We start from the raw sequence: 24,831 nt of genomic DNA, 5'->3' as shown, positions 1-24,831 counted from the left end.
GTGGAATAGGGATCTCAGCCATGTGGAGTTTTATTATTATTTAATTTGTAGCTGCCCATAATCAGCAAATTCTTTTAGGTGAGGCTTTTGGCATTTTATATTCAGCATTCTTGCTGTCTGTAAAACCAGCCTAAACCTTTCCTTCTGTTCCTAAAGGCATCTAGTTTAAATTCAAAGTCCATCCATTATAACTTCAGCACCTTGTAATCCCTCAGAGATATGTGCAATTACTCTCTGAAATATCCCAGGAGCAAAAGTAATACCAAGCATCATCTGCTTAAATTTACAACATCCAACTAGCACAGTAAAAGCCACTAGCTTAGGGGTTAGCTCATCTGAGCACACTTGCCAAAACACATATCCTGCATCTAATACTGCTTTTGCTGCTGAGGATTTAGCTGCCACCTCAGGAATCTTCATTGGACAGCATTCACATTTTATGGTTTTATTTAAATAGCAGGAATGGATGCACATGTCCTTCATCTGGCATTTGGGTGTCAGCCAGTGAGCTCACCCGGCCTGCACAACCCCTGCCTTCTCCAAGTTGTTGTGTTTCCTCAGGTTCTTAGCCATGAGCTTGTCTCCCATCCTTCATCCTAGGAGCAGTCCAGCCATAATTTCTGTCAAAAGGCTTGGGATGAGGACACGGGCACTTAGGCTGCAGCTGAAGCAAGCTTCTTGCATAACATGGCTTTGCTTCTCCTTTCCATTCCTTAGAGTTTTACAGCCCTTTTCATCCAAGCCTATTGACTTCATCCCTATAAATCCAATGATTTTTCCATAAGGATTAGTGTCATATTCTCCCTGCAGACATCTTGGGTCTTGGAAGACAAAGGAGTGTTCTACTAAGGGCTGGCTGGTGAGCCTGAGGCATTTACAGCCATGGCTTTAAAATGCACTTCATGGCCAGGCAGGGTTTCAGCCCCAGTGCAGCTCATCCACCACTGGGATTTGGGAAGCCAGGACATAGGAGGGATCCCAATAGTGCACTAGAATGGGGATACCTGGATATGAAATAAGCATTGTGAGGGTTCTTCCTGCCCTTGAAGGCCATGGAAAAGCTGGGAGAGGAATTGTCTAGATCCAACACCAAGGCTTCATAGCTGGGTACAACAAGATGAAGCTGAAGAGGGAAATTCAGAGCAAAGAAATGGTCAAACTGACAACCAGGGAAATCCTGAAAGGTAAAACTGCTTCTGAGAGTTCCTCCTCAGCTTTTCGGCTTTCCCTGGGCACACAGAGCAGAGTTTGCACATCACAGCACTGACTGACTGTGCCACAGCCACCATCCACAGGAGCTGGGCTGAAATCCACAGAAAGGGATTTCTGGACACACCAGAAAAAGAGCATTAGGCACCAAGGGATATGGAAGAGGAAGGAAACTCTGCATACATCAGCATGAGGGTTTGAGCATTTTATTTCGATATATAAATTTTGTCTTCTTAAATTACTCTCTATGAGTTGAACAGAAAGGGATTATGGTGGAGGAAGGAATATACAAAAATAAAAGGATATTGTGAGCTACTGCATCACCACATATACAACAGTAAAGTACTTTACAAGCACTTAGAGAATCAGACTTACAAAAATAAAAATATGACACATCCTTATCCATTTCCACCACTTATAAGTTCTCTTCTTCCTTCTCTAACCTTCAGACATCTTTCAATCCCATCCTCAGGTCACAATTCCCATGATAGGATACTTTGCTCGTTCTGATGGCCATTACAGTATCTGAAAAAGAATTAGTGCCTCCCAAGACTTATAAAACCCACTGGTTATAGAGCTTTAGGGGAGATGTTTAGAACAGATCAATTTGTGAGTGATCAGGTGATCCTCAGGGAGCAGACTTTATCTGGCAATAAAAATCTGAATATCCCACAAGAAGATCCATCATCCCCTCTAAAGCATTCCCCCATCTCACAGAGGCCCAGCTCTGTGCGTGTTTGATTGATGCACACAGAAAGCACCTCGTGAGCCTGGGGAATGCTGATGCTCACAGGACTGAGTGACTGTGGCAGAGGATGGATCTGATTTTGTTTCAGCTCTAAAAAAGGCAAAGATGCCTTTTCCTACAGGAAAAGAGGCAGGTTAAAACCACAATGGCTAAATATCCTAGATCACAGTGTTCACACACAGAACCATTCACCTCCATGTCAGACTCACACAGTCTTTAGCCTTCAGTTTGCTCTACAAAGTCTTTTTTTGCTCATTAGCCCTCTGGTGACCTTTCCCATTTTTTTTAAGACACACTCAACATAAATAGTAAATAGCATTCACTTCTCTGACCAGCAGCTCACTCAAACACTGCTATCAACACCCAAACACCATTTCAACAGTCCCAGAAAGTGTGCACCCAGGGTGCAAATCTGTCTGTATTTCACATTGAGGAAAGTAGAGCTGGCTTAGGAAGGAGAAAAAAAAAAGAAAAGAAAAAGGCAAATAAAGACAAGAAGTAAACTTTTGGTCAAAGTTGTTCTTTGCAGTTTGTGCAACATATTCCACAGCTTCTAAAAGTTCAATATTTGGTTAGGGTTTCATCTTTTTGGCCCCAAAAGCAATGACAGCAATGCAGGCAGGCCAGACAGGAGCACGCTCTATTGTATCCAAAATAATCTTAGGGAAGAATGGGAGAGAGACCCGCCCCACCTTTGAGATAGGGACCTTCCATATTGAAAAAAAACAATCTTCCCCTTGTCAAAAAAGATAAAGGCAGTGTCTGACTTTACCCATCAGGCTTGCAGAGCTGTGGGCAACATGCACATCAGAATCCTGGGGAGAAATAGTGTAGCCACAGTCCCAGCTGTTCAAGGAAACTCACATTTCCATGGTCTAAATTTATCATTTGCATCTTTGAGAAAACATACAGGAACAAACATCTGTTGGCTGAGATTAACAACACTCCATTTAAAAGAAAAGCACCTCCCTAGTGGGACTAATTGTTCCTTTCAGATGTACAAACACACTACAGGTATGGCACAAGGCACTTCTTGGCTGCCCAGAGTGATTCTTCATTGGCAACACAAAAACACAATTCAGTTTCTGGTGTTTAAGCAAAACAAAAAAGTAATCACTTTTCCCAGTCATGAGTAAAATGAACTTTGGCTTTCCTACCACTGCCTAACCCAGCCACAGGGATGGGAGCAGTAGGGACAGAGGGCAGGCAGGCTGGGATGTGTGCCCAGGAAAGGTGAAGACTTGACCCTTTGTGGTTTCCTTGACCTAAGGAAAACAAAGTCCCTTTCCAACACCAGCTTTTGCTGAGAAGGAAGTAGCTTGTGATGGGCACATGACAGATACCATATAAGAAGGGATTTTTCAAAAATTTCTCCAGATCTCAGGCACTTGGCAATGTCCCAGTTTGGATGTGGTCCAGGGTGATAGTCCCACCACAGCCACCATGGCTACACAGCTCAGAATGTGTTCAGCAGCCTAGAAACCCAAGCTGCTTTCTTTTTTTTCTCCCCTAACATGGCAAAACCAGAAAAGCTGCTTAAACTCAAAGGAGCAGGAGCATGTTAGGTCACTTCTAGTGTATTTGCAGAGAAAACAAAGCATGAAGCTTCAAAGAGGCCTGGGCTGGGTGTGTGGGACCCTCCAGTGCCAAGGATGCAGCCCTCTACTGCACCCTCCCAGGGGTCACATCCACCTGTGAGACTTTGCCTCAGCAGCCCCTCTCCCTGTGTGGTGAGAGTCCAGGCTGAGGTTCAGTCTCTCTGCTGGATTTGTATTTGCACACTAGGTTTTTTTTGCTTGCCTTGAATTCTCTTTTACTGCTGCAGCTGTTATTTAGGAAACAGAACTAACAGTGGACAGAGTGGGCAGAAACCTGCAACCAGTCATGATGAAAGGGATTTTTCTGGGGAAAAACTGTCCTGCTCAAAGACCACCATGTTCAAGAACAGCAGCTTTGTGCTCGAAGGAGGGGAATAATCCAGCTGTTCAAAGGAGCAAAGCCTGATGTGTGGTCAGAATAGGGAGAGTCTGGCATCCCCTCGGCTCTGAGGTCAGCCTGCCTCCATCAGTCCACTCTGTCATTGTGCAGGGATCTCCTGGGTGTGAGAATGGCCTTGCTTTTGGACCTGGATTGCACTGCTGTCAGCCTGGGACCCTGCCCCTTGGCAGACTCTTGGGGATGCAGGCACTGAGCCCTCCAGAGCCTCCACGTGTCCCCAGGAAAGCAGAGGGGTATTTCCCCTGCTCCCAAGGCTCACCCAGCAGCATGTGGCCAACAGGACAGACCTGAAGATGAACCAGCAAGTAAGTGCATCACCAACCTCACTGCACTGGGACCATGTTCATCCAGGCACCAGCTCCCTGCTGCCTAAGCCAGCTCTCCTGTTTGCTGGAGCCCTGGGGAGAAGGGTTGCTTCAGGCACAATAATCCCTTTGGAGGCAGATGCTGCTTTTCCAGGCTTTGATGGTGACACACAGTGACAGCAGAATCTGACCACTAACAAATATAGTCCTTGTTTGTGCTGCTGTAAAGAATTCAACAGTAGGTGGAAGCCTTGGAAATCCTTTGAGGGGTTCTTCCTACCAAGTCCTAACTCCCAGTAGACAGGGAGAGTTCAGCACTGCCATAACACACATCTTTCAGCACTAATGATGCTCCAGCTCTCAGGATTGAAGTTTGTATTTAAAGACTTTAAATACAAGTCAGATTTACCTCTGGTGGAAAAACTGTGCTACATTTCGAACAAGAGAACTCTGTTTCATAAAGGTCACAGTTCTGGTCACATTTACCAACTGCTCTTTGAAACTGATGGAAAAAGTATCTTTGTAAGTCACTAATTTTATTATGTTTTCAAGTTTCTCAGACTTTTTTTTTTTTTAAATCTCCCTGGATTTGTGCGTCAACTGTTCTGGGCGATCAGCTATGTCTTGTTGACATTGTTAATAGGCTTTCTGACTTGGCTGCTCAGCTGTGCTCTGAAATAACTCCATCAGACTCACAGCAAGTCAGGAACAAAATGGAAAGTTTAGAAGAGAGAAAGCTGGAAATTAATTTCCGGAGCTGTGTGGTTATTTCTAAGTCTGAGCAGCATGCAAAAATTCTTGGTAAGATTTTTGGAGACAATTCCGTGCTATTTTCAGAAGTTATATGTTTGTGGGAATCCAGGCTCTTGCAGATTTCCAGCAAGAGACCGAAGTGAAGATATACCAGGAGATGGGATTCATGAGTGGGGAATGTTTTACCTTAGGATGGTTGCACTGGCTCCTGCTCACTGTTTCTTGGTCCTGTTGCAGAGGCAGTTCAGCTGTTTGTGAAGTAGCTGTTTTAGTGCTACAGCCTGGCTGAGTAAGGAAAACCCAGATGGATTTGGGCTCTTCAATCCTTCAAGCTCTACACAGAAATTTTGGCTGATCCACTACAGGCAGAAAAGCTGCCCATGCCACAAATATGGAAACTATTGAGAGGGTGAGTTAACCCTGCCCTGGCTTCAAAGAAGCCAGGGAGCATCTTTCTGCTCTACACTTCTCTCTGCAATACAGCCACACCCTGAAACTCAGAAGGGCTGCAAGTGCATACAGATCCCTTAAATTAGGTGTTGGAGGCAGTGAACAACACGGCACACATGGTATGACAATACTTTTGACAGAAGGGTACTGGGCTCCTAAATCTCTCTGTGGCTTTTAGAAACTAACCCTTCAGTTGTTCATTTTTCTCAGTCTCCCTCCTTGCTCCTGGCTGGGCTCACGAAAGATGTGTTTGTGCATCACAGCAGGCCTTCCTCCCATCTCCTCGTTGTGCTGTGCTTTGCTATGGTATACAAACATCCAGCTGCCAGCAAGAGCTGGGGGACCTGTTTAAATCCTCTCTTTCTTGGGGTGACAGTCTCCACTCCTCTCAGGAAGTGGGGTGACTGTGGTGCTGTAATAGGGGAGCTCTCACTCATATGAGCTGTTGGAGCAAGCTGTGATGTACTGGTAGAAATAACCACCTCCTCTGCATTTCAGCTCTCAAAGAGATCTGGCCTGGTGTGTGCTGGGCTGAACAGACGCTGACTCTGCAGTTGGTCTTCCCTTTGCAGAGACCAAAATAGCTCTGAAGCTTACAATGACTCTCACCTATGTGCTAGACAAGACCTACAGAGCTCATAAGGCATCATTCTGCAATGGGTAACAGGGTCCTTTGTCATCTTGATTTCATCTAAACACAAGCCAAAAATAGATACGCTCGGAGAGAAAAAAAAAACAACCCAAAACCAAAATCCAGATCATGAACGTCAGGAACGTCGCAAAATACAAGCCAGCCTCTCACTGATCAAAACCATCCTGTGCCCAGCAAGCCTCCTCCCAGCCAGTTCAGCCTCGCTCGAGAGCTGTTCTGCAGCCATGAATATTCAGTTGCCACCAAGCAAGGCCCAGCCAGAGCCCCGCGAAGGCCGCGGCCTGGCGGGATCGCGCGGTTGCCAGCGGCGGGGCGGATCAGAGGGTCTCGCTGTACATGACGCACGGGTTGGTTTCCTCACAGAGTTCCAGCTGCACGCTGGAAGCGAACCAGCGCTTGGCACAGCCCAAGCTGTAGTTGAGGGTGGTCCGGTAAATGTTCTTGGCACGCTTGGGGAAAATGATGGTCGTGCTCTGAAACCTCACCGGCTTCTGGCGGGGCTCGAAGATCAGCTGGGACTTGTAGTTCCGCCAGGTGCAGTTGGGAGCGGCGATGATGGTCTCGCTGTAGGTGGTGACCGTGGGGATGGGGCCGTAGAAGATGTCATCCCGATAGTGCTTCTCCGAGTCGTACTTCACCTCGGAATTGCACCTGCAGAGGACAGCAAGGGATCAGGAGCACAGCCCTGGCAGCAAAGGAGGCAAGACAGGCAGGACTCTTCTCTAACCCTTCGAAGAAGAGCATTTACGACCTTTCACTGCACAGACACTGGGGCAGATGCCAACTCTACAACTCAAAGACAAGAGAACTCTGTCCTGCTGGGCAATCCCACCTTTCTGTGAATCCATCTCAACATTTCTGCAATGTAGCAGAACCAGGGCAGAAAACACCTTGCAAGCAACACTCTTCTTCCTCTGGTTTTCTCCATGGGTCCCACTGGGGCCTCAGCTCAGCCCTGAGAGCTACACTGGAGGCAGACAAACACCCCGTAATGGACCTGTTGAGCTGTCAAGGCTGTTTGTCTTTTCTTTCATCATTGCACAAAAATGCCCAAACCAGCTAAAATCTGGGTGCTGGGGAGATGAGGGATGAGGTTGCTTGTTGGACCCTACAAAAAATCCAAGCAATGCTGACAGAGCAGGTAAAGCAAAGGGATATTGTAGGCTATGGCTGCCCAAGCCACTGGTCTCAAAGGAACTGGCCACCTGAAATGCCAACAGATGAGAACCACAAAAGGTAGGATGCCACGGCCCTGCCTTTTTTCTGCAGCCATCCAGAAAGGATGTGCAGACACCAGGCTGGAAAAAGGGCTTTTTCTGGAATCCCTAGCCATGGGGAACAGGACTTCCACTGGTTTTCCCTGCTCCCCAAATGTTCCTCCAGCAATCAGCAGCCAAGGAATGTGCAGTTCCACGTAAAAAAGATTAAAAGCTGGGTGTGTGCTTGGCATTACCTCCACCCAGAGGGGGCTGACTGATTGTGCACCGCGTGTAATCTGAGCTGCTGTAATGTATTTTGCACAGCTAGGGTGTAAGCAAGCCATTCAGCACACATAAAACAAGACTCCGATGTAATCACCATAAAAACATGCCCGCTGGCAGTTCCTCAGCCAGCAAAGATTTACTGGGGTACATTTCCAGAGAGACTTTTGCATAGGTTGAGAGGGTTTACAGTCCTCCCACTGTCCCAGCCCCAAGCTGTGTGTCAGTGCTCCATGCTGTTTGCAGGATACATTCCACATCAGCAAAAGAGCAAACGAAGAGCAAAGACCAACATTTATCCATGGCCACAGCACCAGCCCCACAGGAGGGCAGAACATCTCCATCACTGGCTTGAGGGACCATCTCCTCACACAGAGGAGCTCATTCAGTCTCTGTGGGCTGTCTAATGGTGGTTTCTCTGTGGCAAGAGCGGACAAAAACAGGTGCCAATTAGAAGGGCATTGCTTTTTCTGAAGATACAAGTCATCTGGGAACAGTATGAAGACCATCAGATTACTTAAGGGAGGCCATCAAGCCCACAGATGGTAATGGTTTTCTCTCATAGCCTTGAATTTTAGCTGGCCTTGGAAGGAAAGCTGCCTTCTGTTAAAACCTCCATCCAGTTCTTGCCTCCTCCTCTCTGCCTGTGCTGTTGTCAGTGGCTTTAATTCAGGAATTACCCTCCTACCTGTCCTTCCCTTTCCATCAAAATAACCATGACTCCCATTTGTAAACATATTTTAATTTTTGGCAGAAGCACCAGCAGAAGGACAGAAATCCCCATCTACCCACCCAATCCCATCTGTACCTGATTTCCTGCACGGGCTCAGGGTTGACCTCAATGCTTTCTCCAAAAAACACCGGGTACATTCGAGGCCTTATCTCTGGCATGGACGGGTTCAGGAGCAGATAAGGCATCTGCAGGGAAGGAGAGCACAGCAAGTGTTGGAACACAACAGATGGGGCTGGCGCAGTTCATAACATGCTGTAGCTGGCAGCTGAGCAGCCTAACACAACACCTGGACTGTCCTCACCTACCAACACCCCCCTCTGCCCCAGCACACCTCGCAGGTACGTGACTGTGCCCACATCTCTGTCACTTCATGCTGCAGTATCTGTTTGTTGAAATTTAGCCTTGTCTTTCCTTCTTCCTTTCTTGTTTCTCATAGGAATTGCACTTGTTTTCAGGTTTTCTTTTGCCCTGATATTGTCTTTACTGGTAGGAATTAACAAGTCTTAAAAACCTCAAAATGTGTCAGCATGGAGAAGACCTCCATGTCTGACCTAAGACAGCAATAGGGCCTAAGGCTGCTGACTTGAAGGATGTAGGTTTACTGAAGTGAGACATATATATGTATTTTTACAGTATATATACAAATATGTACATAAAGTCATGTTTCCCCTGAAACAATCCAGCAGAGGAAGTGATAGACTTGCTGTTCCTGAAGTCTCCGTGCCAAAAATGGCTCTTATGCTCCAAAGGACATTCTTGTTAACCATAAAACTGAGGGTGGGGTGAGACACTGGGGCACCTTGTGGCCTCTGCAATGCAGGAAGCCAGTTGCAAGCCAGGACTTTATAACGAATGGAGCAGCTCCAATTCATGACACCAAAAACTGGATTTTTAAGACTAACTGCACTGTGAACTTACTTACTCTGACAAATTGTCACAGACCAGCCTAGGCTCCTCTGCCCACCACAGAAATGACTAATCCCACTTCTCTATACTGGAGTGCTCTTAAATGCCAGTTCCCACATATGGGGATCCTGTGTCTGGTGCCTGGACCAAACCCAGCAGCTAATTCAGCCTAATCCTGCCCTCCTGGAAAAATGTCACTGCAGGTTTCAATCTCTGCCACAACTTTTCTGTCAGCAGATATTTATGACGCACAGGGACACAAGATCTCTTTAAAGGAGATGGCTGGCAGCCTCTGTGCTGTCTGTCGATGGCTAGCTGAGGTCTGCTTTCCCCTACTGGTTTGGGCCTTCTGCCTCAGGCTAAGGCAAAAAATGTCACTGCTCCATCTGAATTCACCAAGCCATTTAATTCTGTGTCCCAAAGCCACAAAGCTGTTTCTTTTTTTCATACTGAAATTTCCCTGCACTTTACAACTGTGTAAAGTTATACTATTAAGTAAAATGGCCAGCTCCTCTTTTTGACTGAATACTGTTCCATTGTCAAAACAGCACAGTATCTGCATAGTTATGGGGAGAAAAAAAAAATGTATGTTCACCCTCCCTAGCAAACACTGGCCAAAAGGCAAAGTTCATTCCTGAATTGCTTTCAACACTCTTGACAGGGGAGGGCAAGGGCAGACTTTCTGGTCATAAATAAAGCTCTTTGCTTCTGAAATATGAATTGTTTACATCAGACAAGCCTCAGTTCACAAGGGTGCAGATGTCCAGCTTATAACAGTCTGCACAAGGCCAGAGCTCTTTCTAAAGACATTCTGTACAAAGGAAGAGGTTCCTTTGGGTGCAGGAGTCAAACACCATTTGCACATGCTCATTAGCTTTGTGAACAGCAGGCAGGCTGCCCTTTGGGGGTTCGAGGCTGGGGATACGTGTCCCTCCTTTAAAAAAGCAGTTTCAAAGAAGTGCTTCCAGGCAAACAAGCCTTCACACTTCTTGCTAACAAATGCTGACACTAAGTGTGCTCCAAACATCCCCAGGATGCAGGAGATGTTATGAAGTCTTTCCTGTGCCTTAGCAGGAACATTGCTGGGGCATCTGGCCCCCAGTGTGAGCATGGGAAAAGCCTTCCCAGCCCTCTGAGCACCGGGGGTGCTGCTCGGTCAGAGCGTGGGCTCGGCAGCAATCGCCGTCTGTGGAGAGCACAAGTCCCACAGCAGGGAACAGGAAACAAGAACAGGCTGCAGAAACACCACTGGTGTGCATGGAGAAATGGAGGTGCTGGCATGCACAACTGACATCTATCAGAGTCAAAAATTTGCCGCTGGACTTGGTGAGAGCAGGATTAAGTGTTCTCCAGGTTAGTGCTCGATGGGGTGTGATGAGACTATTTCCATTGGGGGTTACAGTTAACCTTGCTCTGGGCAGGGAAGGGTGGCAAAAGGCATTTCATATGCTGTGGATGAGCACCAACTTCAGACCTGCAGGCTTGGCTTAGTTTAGAAAGCTGGAACAACTGAGAACATTGGCAGGCCAAAGCCAGGATTTCTACTGCCTGTCGAGACCACTACAGACTCAGACTTCTCTTCTGTGAGCTGCTGCAGGTCAGAAACTTTGAAGTAACCTGGAAGTCTGCACAGGGAAGATGTAAATAACTTACAAATAGTGGCCTAAAAATAGAGATCTCTAAGATCCTGCAGGCTGCTCACCAAAAAGCAACTGATTTGCTTGCACAGCATGAAGGGGTCACTAAACAGCAACCACAGGTTTCACACAGCAGCCACTGAAAGGCACCTCAGGTGACATTTTGTTTTCCTTCCAGTGATGTTCCAAAATGTCGGCTCCTGCAAGTCACCTGGAGCTGGGAAGCAAGAAACAGGGGATATGAGCTTTCCAAAAGATTTGTCTTTGGGGCTGAAATGTTATATGCTTGGCACATGTCAAAAGCTGGCTTTTTTGGCAAGAGTTTGACACTGACTCCTTCCAATCTGCTTTAAGGAAAAAAACCAAAAATGTTCTGCCTGTCAAAAAGATACTAACTCAATTCTTTTTCCTTCTGCACAGGAATGGTTGAAAGAGGAGGAGCACTGGACTGCTGAGCTCCCTTGAGAAAATCAGGATCCCTGGCTCGTTTCTAGGAATCCCTTGGTGATCTCCAGACACTCCATAAAAAAGGTAGGCTTCTGTATTATCCTGCACTATGGCAGGGAGCAGAGCTTGCAGCACACTCCTGGGGGTCACTGATGGTGAAGAGGAGAAGCCTACATCACTTCAGACCAGGCTGTCCATGAGTGATCCGTAGTCCAAGGGTTGCTGTGTAAGAATGCTGCAGTGGGGACCTGATCCATCTGCTCCCACTAACTGGAGCTGAGCTGGCACTTACCAGATGCAGCCTCACAAAAGACACCACAACCCTGGCATCTTTAAGGACAGAAGGGGTCTGGCAAGGAAGGTTGAGAAGACAAAATGAAAGATACTGGAGATATCAAAAAAGTGACTCCCATGTTTACAACTTGATCCAAGGTGAATATTGGGCAGTAAATGAACTTTTATTTTTATTTCTTCTCTAGTACATAATTTGTGTCAACCAGCAAAGAGTTACAGTAGTATTAAAAAGCTGAAGAGCTTTCTTGTTTGGCTGCATTTTTCCCTCTGCCTTAACTCTGATGCCTTTCAGGCATGTAACGGCCTGGGCAGCTAAACTCTGCTTTTTGCAAGTAGCAGATAGATAAACACAGATAAAATTGGTTGCTGAATGGAATTCAATCTACAGCTCATTGACAGCATTGACTGTTCTTCAGCTGCCAAATTCCAGGCAGCAAAGCAAGAAAAGGAAAAGGAAATTAACGTGACTTGAAATAAATAAACCCCCAAAACCTCTCCCCAGAGAGCACAAAGAACCAGAACTGACTGACTCCTTTTGCTATGGTCATTATATGGAAGGCACTAAGATGTGGCATTAGATCTCTAGGGACTGTAAGGGGAAACAGCTTTCTAAGTGTCAGGGCTACAAACAGGATACAGCTTCCCAAATTCCCAGCTCCTAACTTAGCTAGGGCATAAGCAAATCTCTCACCACATTTTCCCACTATGGTAACATGTCAGGTCCATGAAAATGTCACTTTACTCAGCTATTATTTACAGCTATAATGAAAGGTCTGGCTGAGTTATTTGACACACATCTACATTCTCCACTCTAGAAGATAAGCAATATTTGTTTAACAGACCATTTATTTTCCCAATATCTGCACGTATTGCACATTACGAGTAATTTATACCAGAGCCGGATGAGATTATATTGGGAGGTGATAACAGAAAATGCAAAGCTCAGGTAGAAAGCAGGGGTTTATTATTTCAAAGAATTACATCCTTCCTGCTTATCTCCCTCTTTTATTTCAAGTGGGAAATGTGTGCTACTTTGCTTATTGTCCACAGGGTTATGTAGGGACACAATGGAAATTCAGCAGCTAGAAGACATCACCCTCAGTGTCTTTCATCAGAGCCACACTTTTCAGAGGAGATGATGAGATCCTGATGCCTGTTTCCCTGATCTGCCCAGAAGGGACATCTGTCAGATCAGGTGAGGCCAGTCAAATGAGGCCCAGAGCCATGCCCTGTCCTTCACCAAGAAGGAAGAGGAGCAGGTACATATCCAGAACTGGGTGGAGCTGAGGGACAGAACAGCCAGGTGGGATTAGCCTTTGCCAGGAGAGGACACAGGCGTGGAGCTGAAACTGGGCGAATTCCTGTACGATCCAGTCCTGTGGGAGTGGCTGAGAAGTGGGTCAGGATGCCAGGCTGCCAACAAGCCCTGAGGCAAACCCTGCTGTGGTGCCAGATGGTTGCCTTTCTCCCTGCACCAGCCTGGGGCTTCCCCAGAGCTGCTGGGAACCCACAGGGCCTTGGGAGTCACGTCCCCTGCCTCGTGTGCGGGCTGCAAGCTGGCTCAGCTCGGGGTGCTGGGCCTCCCTCTCACGTGTGCTTTCAGTCTAGGTGCTGACAGGTATGGAAATTACATATGGAAAACCTTTGATGGCCAAGTTCCCCACCCAGTCCCTACAGATATTGCCCCATTCCTGAAGCACTTTCAGTGCAGGATGAGATGTTGGCTCTTTGACCCAAGGGGTCTTCAAAATGCTGCATGTCAGGAAGAGATATTCTTTTGGGTTTTTTTAATAAGAGCTACTAATCCAACAGGGTTGGCACAAATGCTGACTTGGACCACATTGTTGGGACCCCACTGCTGTCTGTGAAGGGTGTGACAAGGGGCAAGGTCTCCTTCTCCATACTTGAGATGAAGCTAGAATCTCCTCCCACCATCCAAGAGTGATTCTGAATCATTCTTGCTGCTGAATCTAAGTAGAATTTCCCTACATCCCCACAGCTGATTCAATGGGATTTAGTCACACAGAAGTTAGTGCTCACTGAGGCAGGTTGAGTGCACAAATACTTCAATTTTACAAAGTAAAAGGAACTCACTGCAGTGGCAAAAGTTCCTTTCATTGTTGGGAAGGAACATAAATCTGTTGCTTCAAGAACACACAATGGATAGTTCTGCAGATGAATATGAGCTAGATGTCCCCTGATATCCATTAGGAGTTGTGTGCTGGATGCAAAGCACTTATTTCAGCACAGTCCAAAAGCAGTTCTTCTAGCCTCAATCAGTAACCCAGGGCAAGAACAACAGGGAAACCTCTAAACAGATATGGGTACTTTGACGTAACTTTGTTCCCCATGATTTCAGCAACTGCTTCTTTGTGCATATTATTAGGATTTATTTTGTTGTATCTGTTCCTTTTGACCCAGCTTTACAGACACAGTCTAGAGAATTCAGTAACCCAAGTCATTAGAATCAATTTAATAACATTTCAGATTTAAAAGGCAGAACTAGGTAAAAGTCACCTTCTATTTTCCATAGGATATTTGCACTTAAGCACAAAACACTTGACAAATTCCCTACATGGACTTTATTTGAAGAAATAAAAGCCAATTTATCCTGCACTACAAGTAAAATGAAAAAAAATAAAAGTCCCTAAATGGTGTTGAACTTGTGGTATTTATGACTCTGGCCCTAAATTGCCTTTCATATTTTCTTGGATCCCAAAGCTGTTCCCAAATTGGCTGGTTAAATGTGAATAAATGGTGCATTGTCTTTGAAACAAAGTTGTGCTTATTAAAGAGCAGAGAGTTTACTTTTTCAGAGTCACAGTTAATAACAGAGAGCAGAGAAAGCACAGATTTTACACACAAGCAAGTCTTCGATAAGGGCATGCAATCTCCTTTTAGTCTGCATGAGAAGGGCTGTCCTAAAGCAGAAAAATTTTGTAACATATTTGTGAAGTTGGAGCAAAATAGCTGACTGCAGAAGAATGCAACTGGGTTCAGACTGGTGGTTTGATAGTTCTGCAGCAAAGAATAGTATGAAATACTTCACTCAGATCTGGAATGTTGTTTCCTTCACCTGACAGCAATTTATTGTAACTGTACATAGCAGAACCTTGGCTGCTGGTGACTGAGTTATGTATGGCTTTATAGTATTCCAACACAAAGGGTGCAGGTTGTGTTCCTGGCTCTGTCACGTTTATAAGCAAAACAAACACTAATATAACAGGCGATTAAAACCAGCATTTCTTGGTGTGCAATTAGCTGCAATTATTGATTTGCCAATTCTGCATGCTCTGATGAACAGCAGAGGAACAGACTTAAACAGAAGCACATTCATGGGTTGCATAACTGCTCACAGATCTGCAAGTCCTTGTAAAATGGTAAAATTAAAGCTAATTAGACACTGCAATTTAGAAGTATGAAGCAAGCAATACTCTTCATATTTTTCCTGCCTTAATATCAGCTGCAAGTATGGTATTTGCACAGTGGGAATGAGAGGAAGTGAAACTCTCTGTAGTCAAATAGAGTGAAAATTCCAATTTACTTCATTATTTTGCAGTGAACCAAACAGAGTTAAAGAGCTGAGCCCAGCACCATTCCAAATAATACAGTCCAACTGGTTTCAGCATTTGGATCCCTGCAACCTTCTGTACCTGCTAAGAGCATGGAATTCCATACATTCCCAATGTATAGAACCCATACTCTAAGCAGGAGCCCTTGCAATATGATACAGAATTTGGAAACATCTACAGTGTGCACATTTCTGAAGTGTCTAAAATGTTCATTAATGAGCAAAACTATTGAAAAACTTTACCTTATACAGACCACAGGAATAACTTTTTTCCCTGTAGGAGTCAAGCACTAAAACTCTCAATCCTAACAGCCCATGAACTGAAATAAATTTTCTCATGTTCTTTCTTCTTCGATATCTAAGGACTTTCTTGGATGGTGTGGTGGCCAACTGTCATATGACTGGAATGGAGACTGTCACATCATGTCACTGTCATATGACATGTGGCATATTCTGCACACACCTCCACCCCTGCTGTCTTTTGCTCCAGCAGCCTTCACTCACCTTCATCCCCAATCTTATTTTACAGACACACAGGAACAGCCTGATGCTGCCAATTCAGAAGTGTGTGGGTAACTTTGTACATAAACACTCCCATCGAGATGGCACACACGCCCAGGCATCTGCAGGTAAGGCTCCATATTAGGAACTGCGCCGTTAGCAGGTTTGAAATTTGACTTTCATAATAAGCCCTCACACCCTCTCCACTGTGAGGAGTCATTGTTCATGGAGAAGGTTTTGGCATGTTCAGGAGTAAACGGCAGTTTTCAGTAATATGCTCAAAAGGCCTTAGAACTCCAGAAAGTGCACAAGGGTGTGAGGAGTCATTGCAAAATGTCTCTATGGGAAAGAAGTCTAAATTGTCACTAGACCAGAGGTAGATAAATTTTTCTCAGGGAAAGATTTGTGCTGCAGTTTTAAGCCAATTAACCACGTTCAATACACCTACAAACATCTTTTATACATGTTTTAAAAAAATTTTAAAGAGCCCTGGGGAAGAACTTTCATCATCCTTTAAAAACCTCCACCACCATTGCTTATGCTCTGAACACTGTGTTTTAAAAACAGGTTTTATAGCTTAGGGATAGAAATAAACAAATAAAGCAAAATAGTAGCGATAATAAATCTACCCAGATCCTACTCCACATTGAAGCGCTCCACTGGCACTGCATCAGGCTGACCGAGAGCTGCAGTGCTGTGCCAGCTGTCTGAGCTTACAAACCACTACCCCCGGCTCCGCTCGGCTGCCAGCGGATAAACCTTTCACTCAGGCTCACGCCACGAAGCCCGGCTCCAGCAAAGGGCAGCGGCACACAGCCCTTCCCAGACCCTGTCCCCAGCAACTCCCCGGACACACATCCCTACCCTGCCCCAGCTAAAGGGCACTTTTTTTGTCTTTCTTTCAGCCAGGGCTCCAGCAAACGCGGCTCCACGCTTCTCACAAACCAGATGCGGGATGCCAGGGCGTAATGATGGCTGGGAGCCAGACACCCCTGCCTCGGTCCGGATGGATGCAGCTCCAACCTGCACCTACCAGGCAGAGCAGTGTCACTGAAAAACACCTACACTTTTCTCTTCCGAAGGTGGGCAAAGGAGCTTGGTTCGGACTTGGGGTTTCACCGTTATTACAGTTCGCCCAGCCAAACTGCCAACACTCTGTGAGTGTATCCAAAACCCCTGCCCGGCTCTGGGCCAAGCCCTGCCTGGCACATCAGCGGCGCTGCCAACACCGGACCGCAGCCGCCACGGGCAGCCCGGAGTGCCCTCGGCCGGCAAGGGGCACTGCGGGGGGAACTCAGCCCAGGGGTGCCCGGGCAGTGGTCACAGGCGCCCTCCTGCCTTTCCCCCGCGGCGCCCGGAGGGGACAGAGCCCGGTGCCCGGGTTTGGCTCTTACCACTTTGCCGTCCTTGGCCTCTCGCCGGTGGCCCGAGGCTGGGGGGTCCGCACCGCCGCTGCCCCCTGCTCGGCCCTCACCGGGCGACAGGGAGTAGAAGGGGGGGCTGGGGCTGGGGGGCAGCCCCGAGTCCGGACTGTCCAGCAAGCCTTCCCGGCTCTTCTCCTTCAGGCTCTCGTCCATCCCTTGCAGCTGGAGGTGACCTACCATGTCTGGGGGACAGCGAGGGGGCCGCGGCGGGAGAAAATCCTCCAGCGCCGCCCGCCGCGGAGGGAGGGAAGGGGAAGGGAGCCCGGGGGGCCCCTCCTGCGTCCCGACCGCCGCTACCAGCCTGCCGGAGCCCGGTGCTGCGCGGGGCAGCGCCAGCATCAGCCAGACCGGGGTGTCCCGGCCGCCTCCCCTCCACCGGCCCTGGCCCTGCCCGCTCGGCCGCCCCCGCCCTCAGGCGTTCCCAAGGGAGGGAAGCGAAGCCCGATCCCCCCGCCCAGCCCCGCGGGGACGCGGCCGAGTACGTGCGGCAGCGCCCGGGGCGGCCCCGCCGGCAGGGAGCGCTGGGCGCGGCGGGGCACGGGATGGGGACGGGACAGGGATGCGCCGCTCTCGTCCACAGCCTGCGCCGCCCGCCGCCTCCCGGCAGCTCATTTATCCGGAGAGGGTGGGAGGGAGCCGGGCAGCGCCCTCCCCTTCCCCCGGCCCCCCAGCCCTGTCCCGGCCGCGCGTTCTCGGGCGCTTCCCAGGCACGGAGCGCGTTCGGCGCCGCCCGCCGGCCCTGTCCCTCCTGAGGGGAAGGGGCAGCCCCCGCTCACGGCCGGCGGGAGAGGGGTGTCCCCACACACCTCCCCGTGGGCTATGGCTACCCTCTGCTCATTCCCTCACTGCTGTCTGAGTTTTCCCTCAGTTATGTTCCATTTTCCCCTCTGTTTTGTCCCTCTTCGACCTCTGCACGCTCCAAGGCTGGGAAAGGGGCCTCGCCACCTACAACACGCCATCACAGGGGCACAGCTTCTCTCCACTCATTCCCTCACTGCTGTCCCAACGTTTCCCACACTCAGAGCTGATTTCCCTCTCAGTTCTGATTTTCATCATCCTTTTTTCATCCCCACACCCCCAAAGTAACCTTTCCCCTCAGTGTTGTGGGTTGTGGGCATGAGGGAAGAGACTTTCCTCTTGAGAATCATGGTGGAATCACCTCTTCGCTTCAAGGTGGCAAAAGGCAGCTTCACCAAGGCAGCAGGTCATGGCAGTCTTGGCTGCCAAGGTGCACAAACCCGCCATGTCCCCTCATGGCAGCCCTCACACCTCCTGCCTCCCTCACACCTCTTTTTTTGGCTCCACAGCTTCTGGAGCCATGGAATCGGCCTCCCTATCTGAGCCATCCTGTGGTCAAGGCCACCATAAACATAATGGAAGAGCATCCCAAATCACAGCACAGCCTCTAGCCAGGAGGAGCAGCATGTGCCAGCACAGAGGGGAATGAAGAGTCCACATGAACCCTCAGGGTTCAGAGAAGCAGCAGTGGTTAAACAGGTCAGGCTGGCTGAAGCCAGTATGGTCATTTGTTGCACAATAACCGGTTAAGGCTAATGTTACCTTGTCCACAGCCCTGGCTGTGTTTTTCTCATCATGTTTTCTCTCTACATAGAGTCTAGACTGTGAGAAATCTGGGGCAAGCCCACTCATATGGCTCAGCTCAGTGTAATTTTATTCATGGCAAATAGGTTTCCATGGGAAGCTGTTGAAATCCAACTGGCCTTCTCTTGGTCCGAGTTATTGGCCCAGCACCGAGTGTAATGAGACTGTGTCTGTTTGTGCTACAAAATGGACAAACACAATGCCTGTTGTGGCAACGAATGAAAATGTGAGGGGTCTGATACTGTACCTAGTGATAAAGGCTTCACACCCAAACCATGAAGATGGTGCAAAGTCCTTGTAAGTTGGGTTGAACCTAAAAGTGCCCCCGCTGCATCCTCCTGAGGGAGCAGATCCCACTATGTGTTCCTACTAAAGTAGAAAGGGAAGGCTAAGGATGCCCAAATCCACCTTTGACTGAAATGAGGGGCCCTCCTCAGAGTGACTGAAGTGATTTGTATGCACTGAGCTGTGCAGAAGAATGTCACTGATTTGTAAATGTCAAACAGGCACCGAGCAGCCCACACACGAACCTCAGTGAATTCTTACCTCTGACCCGCTTGTCGGCTCCAGCAGCTGCACGGGTGGATTTAGAGCCCCTTACTGTAAGGGCTCTCATGTCTCACACAGGCTACGGCTGATCTGAAAATGTCAAAGGGGACTGAAGGTCAAAATTTCCATAAATTAGTCCCTGGCTTGCTACCTATCAAGTAATAGGATTCTTTGGCCAGCTAACACTGTGAAGTCACGCATTCAGCCCAGCAGTTCCCCTGCCCCTCTCCTGAACTGGCTCAAGACCGTGTGTGCAAGGAGAAGGACTGTCTTCAGAGCTGCTTTCCTCCACGGAGAAAAAAGGAGCAGGACAAAGAGACACTGGGCAGGGGGTGAGTGCACTGTCCTTTTGTCCTAGAAAGCCCTGTTTTAACTTGGGGAGCAGTCGAGAGGAGACTGGTTTTTCTGTTTCTTGTTTTGAGAGAATTACAATCCAGTCTTTCCCAGACCTAAATAATGTCTGTTTCTAAAGGTAGATTTCAGTACAACACGTGTTCAGCTCAGAAGTGGTTGTTATGGTTTAGGAGTTGCTGAGCTCCAAACAGCTGAAGACACAAAGCACTGCTGAGCATCTCCCAGCACTGGTAGGGATGTTGACTTCATTTATGAATGGCAAAAGTGCTGCTGGTTCTGCAAGGCATGTGTGCACACACCTAATGTTGATATTGTTATTTGTGGTTGTTGTTGTTCTGCAGCATGGATGAGTTGTGGTGGTATCATTGTTGAGATTATGATTAGTAATCTGTTTCAAGTTAGTAGTGGGTTGCTCATCCAAGTTGGAGCTCTCTTGTGCAAAGCACAGGGGAGGCAGGTAGTAAGAAATGCTCCTGTCCTGATGGTTGTGATGAAAGTGACTCAGACTTTGGTCAGTGTCCTCCTGGAGTCACAGTATCCTGCTCTTGGCCAGTGAAAATCAGCCTGAAACTTAGTGAAGGATTCAGTGTGCAGACACGGGTGTATATATGGTGTGGTAGAATTATGCCTGGTAAAACAGAATTTAAATATTGCACAGTGCCCTGTCAAATGAGAAAAGGAGAAAAACAACAAATTTTTTCAGGTGAGGCCATGTTGCTTTACTGAAACCCTCCTTAGTTCAGCACTTCTTCATTTGCTGGAAGGAATCACTAGGGACTGGTACATTGCTGTGTCTTGGCCTGGGAAAAGGGAAACTGGGCCCTTGTGTGCATGGTGGGACGAGGAGGAAGGAAAGGTCTGGAGGGGAGTTTTCTGAAGCAGCTGAGTAGAGACAAACAGGTGCAAGCACAGTGGTACAAGGACAGCAGTGTGAAGGCACAGCCTCAGGGAAAGTGGCCTCCACTACCAGCACTGTCTCCAAAGGAAAAATCCTGCCTAGCTGTGAATTTTAGTGTAAACAACTGCAAATAAGAATTAGGGTGTCAAGTAGCAGAAAACTGGGGAATATTCCAGCAGGACTGTATCTGTTAAGGTTCACTCTCAGGCAGTGGTGCAATCCTGACTACAACAATTAGAGGGTTTTTTGAAGCACGCATTTCTCAGAGCTTCTCCAACTTTTTTTTTTCATTGATCTATTTGCTATAAAACACAAAATCCCAGGCCCAGTCCTGAAACAGGTGGGAGGTCATAAGAGAGGAACTATGTGGACAGTAGGGGCAGGAATCCAGACAGCCCTCCTGATGTGAGCAGCCTTACTCCTGAGTAAAAGCTGGTATCCTTCCTCAAATCCACTGGGATTCAAGCCTCTCCATGCTTTTATGAGTCCTCTGCCTTCTGTTTTCCTAGCTGTTCTCTTAGCTAGATTTGAGTACTTTAGGAATCTGCCGTCCCACAGACATGGCAGAGAGTCAGCATCACGTGCTAAGTTTCCTTCCACTGCTGCCAGGCTTGAAAGACAAATACAGTGAGGGAAGAAAGAGACAGGATACAAACACCTACATCAGGACTTTTTCTGCAGCAGGCTGGGTGGCAAAACAGGAAGAATGCTAGGAATGTCCATTCTGGTTCACTGTCGAACCTGATCCCTGAGAACACCCACAGTGTAACTCCAGTCCCAGTAAGAATGGCTCGGGCCATGGTAGGATGTAACTGTGCTCTCTGGTTCCCTCCAAAGAACAGCAGCCTTCCCTCTCTGCCACAGCTTCCTGACAATAGTGTTGAAAGGCACCAAAGGGTGCCTTTCCCATCACTGAAGGGAATATGACCACAGAGCAGGACCCAGGTCTGTCAGACCCAGACCACCCCTGCCTGGCACACTGCAAGTTGTTCACCTCAGCCCAAAATGATTCCAAGCATGAGGGCAGCAAACCACTGCTCACTGCACAGGTCCAGATGTGATACAAAGAGCAGGAAGCACATCCATAGTACTGGACCTGGAAACCACATGCCAATAATGATTAATTTTGCAGCATGGTAGAGTTCAAATCAAAGGAACCTTTCTGCCTGAAAAGCAGAGGCTATTTATCAAGAGATAAAATCACCTCCTGATAGGTCTACTCGTTTATGTTTAGGCAGCCCCTACATCAGAAATTTTTTCAACCTTGACTCCCAAGTCTTGGCTGTCTGCTCCAGTTGAAGGCCACAGCCCCCTCAAGTGATGGCTGCACCTGCTCTGGCCCTGCTACCCTCACCAGACAAACAGCCCTCCTAGCAGTGACTTGGAACAAACTGTCTGGCAGGAAATGGGAATGAAAAGCACAAGAATCTCCTTTTCTGGGGTCAGGAGTGCCTGTTCTTGGCAATAAATCAAAGGAAGCAAATTTCCTTTGAATAGCCTGGACTTGAACAAAGACGGTCCATCTCCCAGACAAGGCAGTAGACTTTGTGACTGCAGGAAAGAAGGATGATCTTTGAAGAACATGCACAGAGTTGTATGAGAATGTTGCCTTTTCATATTTGACTGTAGTGTGTAGATTTGTGCCACAATCCAGACAAAAAAAACCAGCTGAACACTGTATTACAGAATGAGCAAAGGCTCCGGAGCACAGAAAAATTATCAAGACTACTGCTGACCCTGATTGCCTTTGAGTAGGGTGCCACATGATGAGTATTCAATTGCCTGTGGTGTCCAGCCAGATATTGTTACAGACCTGAATCAAAACACACCTCCCTGCCTTACTGCCCCAGAGAAGGAGCTGCCTGTTATCCTGTGAAATTTCCTCTGCTTGTCTGTCAGGGCTGCTGTGCTGTAATCTTGGAGGATAATCAACAGCGAAACCATTCATAAATCACAGCAAACAGAAAAGACGCCGATAGGGTCTTAAATTTCAAGCCTGTGAAGCCATCATTTCAACAATGACAGTCAAAGGGGAGATTAAGAATTCTTTTACATGGAAAAGTTTTTCTTGGAAGAGCAATGCTCTCTTTGGTTGCCTGTAACTACAGTCATGTGGATTTGATTTTTACATGGCCCTTCTGCCCACTTGCAGGGAATGCGCTGCAGCCCCAACGGGCCTGTTCTCACACCAAACTGGCTTGTGGAGGGACAGCAGTGGGATTGGAATAAGGCAGCAAAAATGAAGGACTAAGACTTTGCCCAGTGCTAGCAGAGGCCAAATGGGCTGCCTGTTTGGGAGGCAGTGGCAAGATGTTCAGACCCCTCTTGGCTCAAGTCCACCATGCCTCTGGGTCCAGCTGCAGAATGGGACTAAGACTAGTGCCTTGTTTTATGGTGCAAGTAAAGTATTTGGAGATTACCAGTCCTTGCAGCTCATGGTGTTTAAAGGTGTGAGGGTATTGTGAAGTCTGTTGCCAAAAGGGAATGCAGGGCTGGATTAACACCCCACCTGGAGGGCAGGTGATTTCTTTCTGACCCAAGTGGCGCTTGGTCCAAATGAACTTGCCCCATTCATTTGGACCAAGTGCTGTGCTAGGAAGAAAGGAGGGAGACTACATAGTTCTTGCCTTCCCTGTTGTGGATGTTGACCAGCAGTGAGAGCCTGAAGAAGATGCAGGGGGAACAGAGGAAGAAACACCAAGTGGTGGAACACAGTCTGTATGCATCTACTGTGCTTCCTTCAGATAGTCTTCAATTTAGAGTGGAAACAAGGTGGCTCTCTGCTGGTTTGTTTACTCTCCCAGATTTCTAGACATACACTGTGCTTCCTACTTCTGCTTTTCTAGCCTGCTTACTCCTGTGATAAGCAAGGGAAAATATCACAGTGGGAAGGATGCTTCTGTTCTAAGCATGATTAAAGAAGAAGAGCACATCAAAAGGTACTCTGAAGAATTAAAAACTTTAAAAAAGCAAGCATTTAATAGCTTAACATTTTCTGGATTTTTTTTTTCAATGGAAGATGCACGGATAACTGAGGATAACTCTCCCCTAGAAAATAAAACACATCTCTTTATTTCAGATTTTTCTTGTAAGCAATCATTTAAAATACAGGAACAGAGCAGAGATGTAAAGCCTCACTGAACAGCTTAGAGATGAAATTCTTGACTCAACAAATAGGTGTCATTATAAGAACTCTTACAGTTCGTATTCTTGGCTAGCCTGTTGTGACAGTGTTGTGTCTCTTTGATTTATGACACATTATTCCCTCCTGTAATGTCTGACAGTCAACGGCACATTTCTTCTCCAGCTATCCACCCCATTTAGCACATTTATAAAGCTTGGAAGGACAACAACAGCTCTCAAATTGCCTGTTGGGATGGGGCACGTTGAAAACGGCATGACGCAGTGACACGTGATGGACAATGGGGGAGGTGTTCTCTTAGCTCTATTTCCTCCTGCTCTAAATCAGGTATGACATGAAAGAAATTATTTGGCACCATATGGTGACCTGGGGATTGGAAGGCCGTCTCCTTCCAAGAGCAGTAGCTGTCAACCTGTCACTTGTGGAAGAAAACCAAGAAAAGCAATTCTAGTCAGCTTAAATTCACTGTAGAGGAGCTGCGTCGCTGCTGAGAGTCCACAGATGGGGGGGAAAAGTCAGAACTCGCTGTCCTAACTTTTCAAGTTAAAAGTCTTTGGTTCCCGTGTCCAAGCTGAAAACCAACCTGAACATCTCTCCTAGTGAAAGAGTGGGAGCTGAGAATGGAGCCTTCCTGAAGGATATTGGTCCATAGATGCTGCAACTCAGTAAATTCGTTGTTGGAGGTCATTTGCTGAAAAGTCTCCTACTTGTTTATGCTCATCAGCAGGCTTTTAGCAGATCCCTCACAGACAGCCCTCCTCTGGGGCTGCCTAGGGGTGAGCCTGCATCACTGGAATCCACTCAGCCTTTTCTGATTTCCCTAATCAGAGGCAGAGAGAGCCTGACCTCTGTGTGGCACTCGGAGGGACTGACCTGGGTACCTCTTGTCAGTTCTGCCCCTCTTGTATCCAGCTGCTCAACAGATGGGGCTGAGCCAAACCCCCCAGCACGGGATTCAGGCTTGGGCAGGCTGGGCAGTCAAAGCTCTCTGCATTCACTGAATTGCCATCAAGGTTTCAGCATTGGTAAATGGCCAAGTGTGGTCACCTGTCCCCTGGCAGCTGGGCTGAGACCACTGGAGTCATCAGCTAAATTACCTTGAATTGATGACCTGCAGACTTAAAGCTCTGCAACGCAGTTCCCATTATGCACCCAGCTCCCATTTCCTTTTCTATTT

At 47.5% G+C, this 24,831-nt stretch overlaps 1 protein-coding gene across 2 annotated transcripts; it reads right to left on the bottom strand.

Moving 5' to 3' along the window:
* Positions 1 to 1,393: 1,393 nt before the first annotated feature.
* RFLNA (refilin A) lies at positions 1,394 to 17,500 on the bottom strand. 2 transcript variants are annotated; one of them, XM_050980537.1, is made up of 4 exons: positions 17,080 to 17,500; positions 8,405 to 8,514; positions 6,456 to 6,766; positions 1,394 to 6,363 (listed from the first exon to the last, which is right to left on the bottom strand). In XM_050980537.1, exons 1-4 carry the CDS (start codon positions 17,446 to 17,448, stop codon positions 6,269 to 6,271), a joined length of 885 nt encoding a protein of 294 aa, XP_050836494.1. In that variant the 5' UTR covers positions 17,449 to 17,500; the 3' UTR covers positions 1,394 to 6,268. The 2 variants fall into 2 exon arrangements, with proteins under 2 accessions (XP_050836494.1, XP_009090881.2); XM_009092633.4 differs by having other exon boundaries at positions 1,394 to 6,766.
* Between the last annotated feature and the right edge of the window lie 7,331 nt (positions 17,501 to 24,831).

The sequence above is a fragment of the Serinus canaria genome, chromosome 15, assembly GCF_022539315.1.
Source record: "Serinus canaria isolate serCan28SL12 chromosome 15, serCan2020, whole genome shotgun sequence".
NCBI classification, from domain to species: domain Eukaryota; kingdom Metazoa; phylum Chordata; class Aves; order Passeriformes; family Fringillidae; genus Serinus; species Serinus canaria.
The sequence above is the reverse complement of the archived record's forward strand: the minus strand, read 5'-3'. Positions and strand labels throughout refer to the sequence as shown.

Excerpts from the sequence above, each read along its gene's own strand:
- RFLNA (XM_050980537.1), bottom strand. The coding sequence starts at position 17,448 with ATGCTGGCGCTGCCCCGCGCAGCACCGGGCTCCGGCAGGCTGGTAGCG. Across the intron at positions 6,767-8,404 it reads GAGCCCGTGCAGGAAATCAG|GTGCAATTCCGAGGTGAAGT; the intron begins GTACAGATGGGA and ends TGTCCTCTGCAG. Across the intron at positions 6,364-6,455 it reads TGAGGAAACCAACCCGTGCG|GCTTGGTGGCAACTGAATAT; the intron begins TCATGTACAGCG and ends TGGCTGGGCCTT.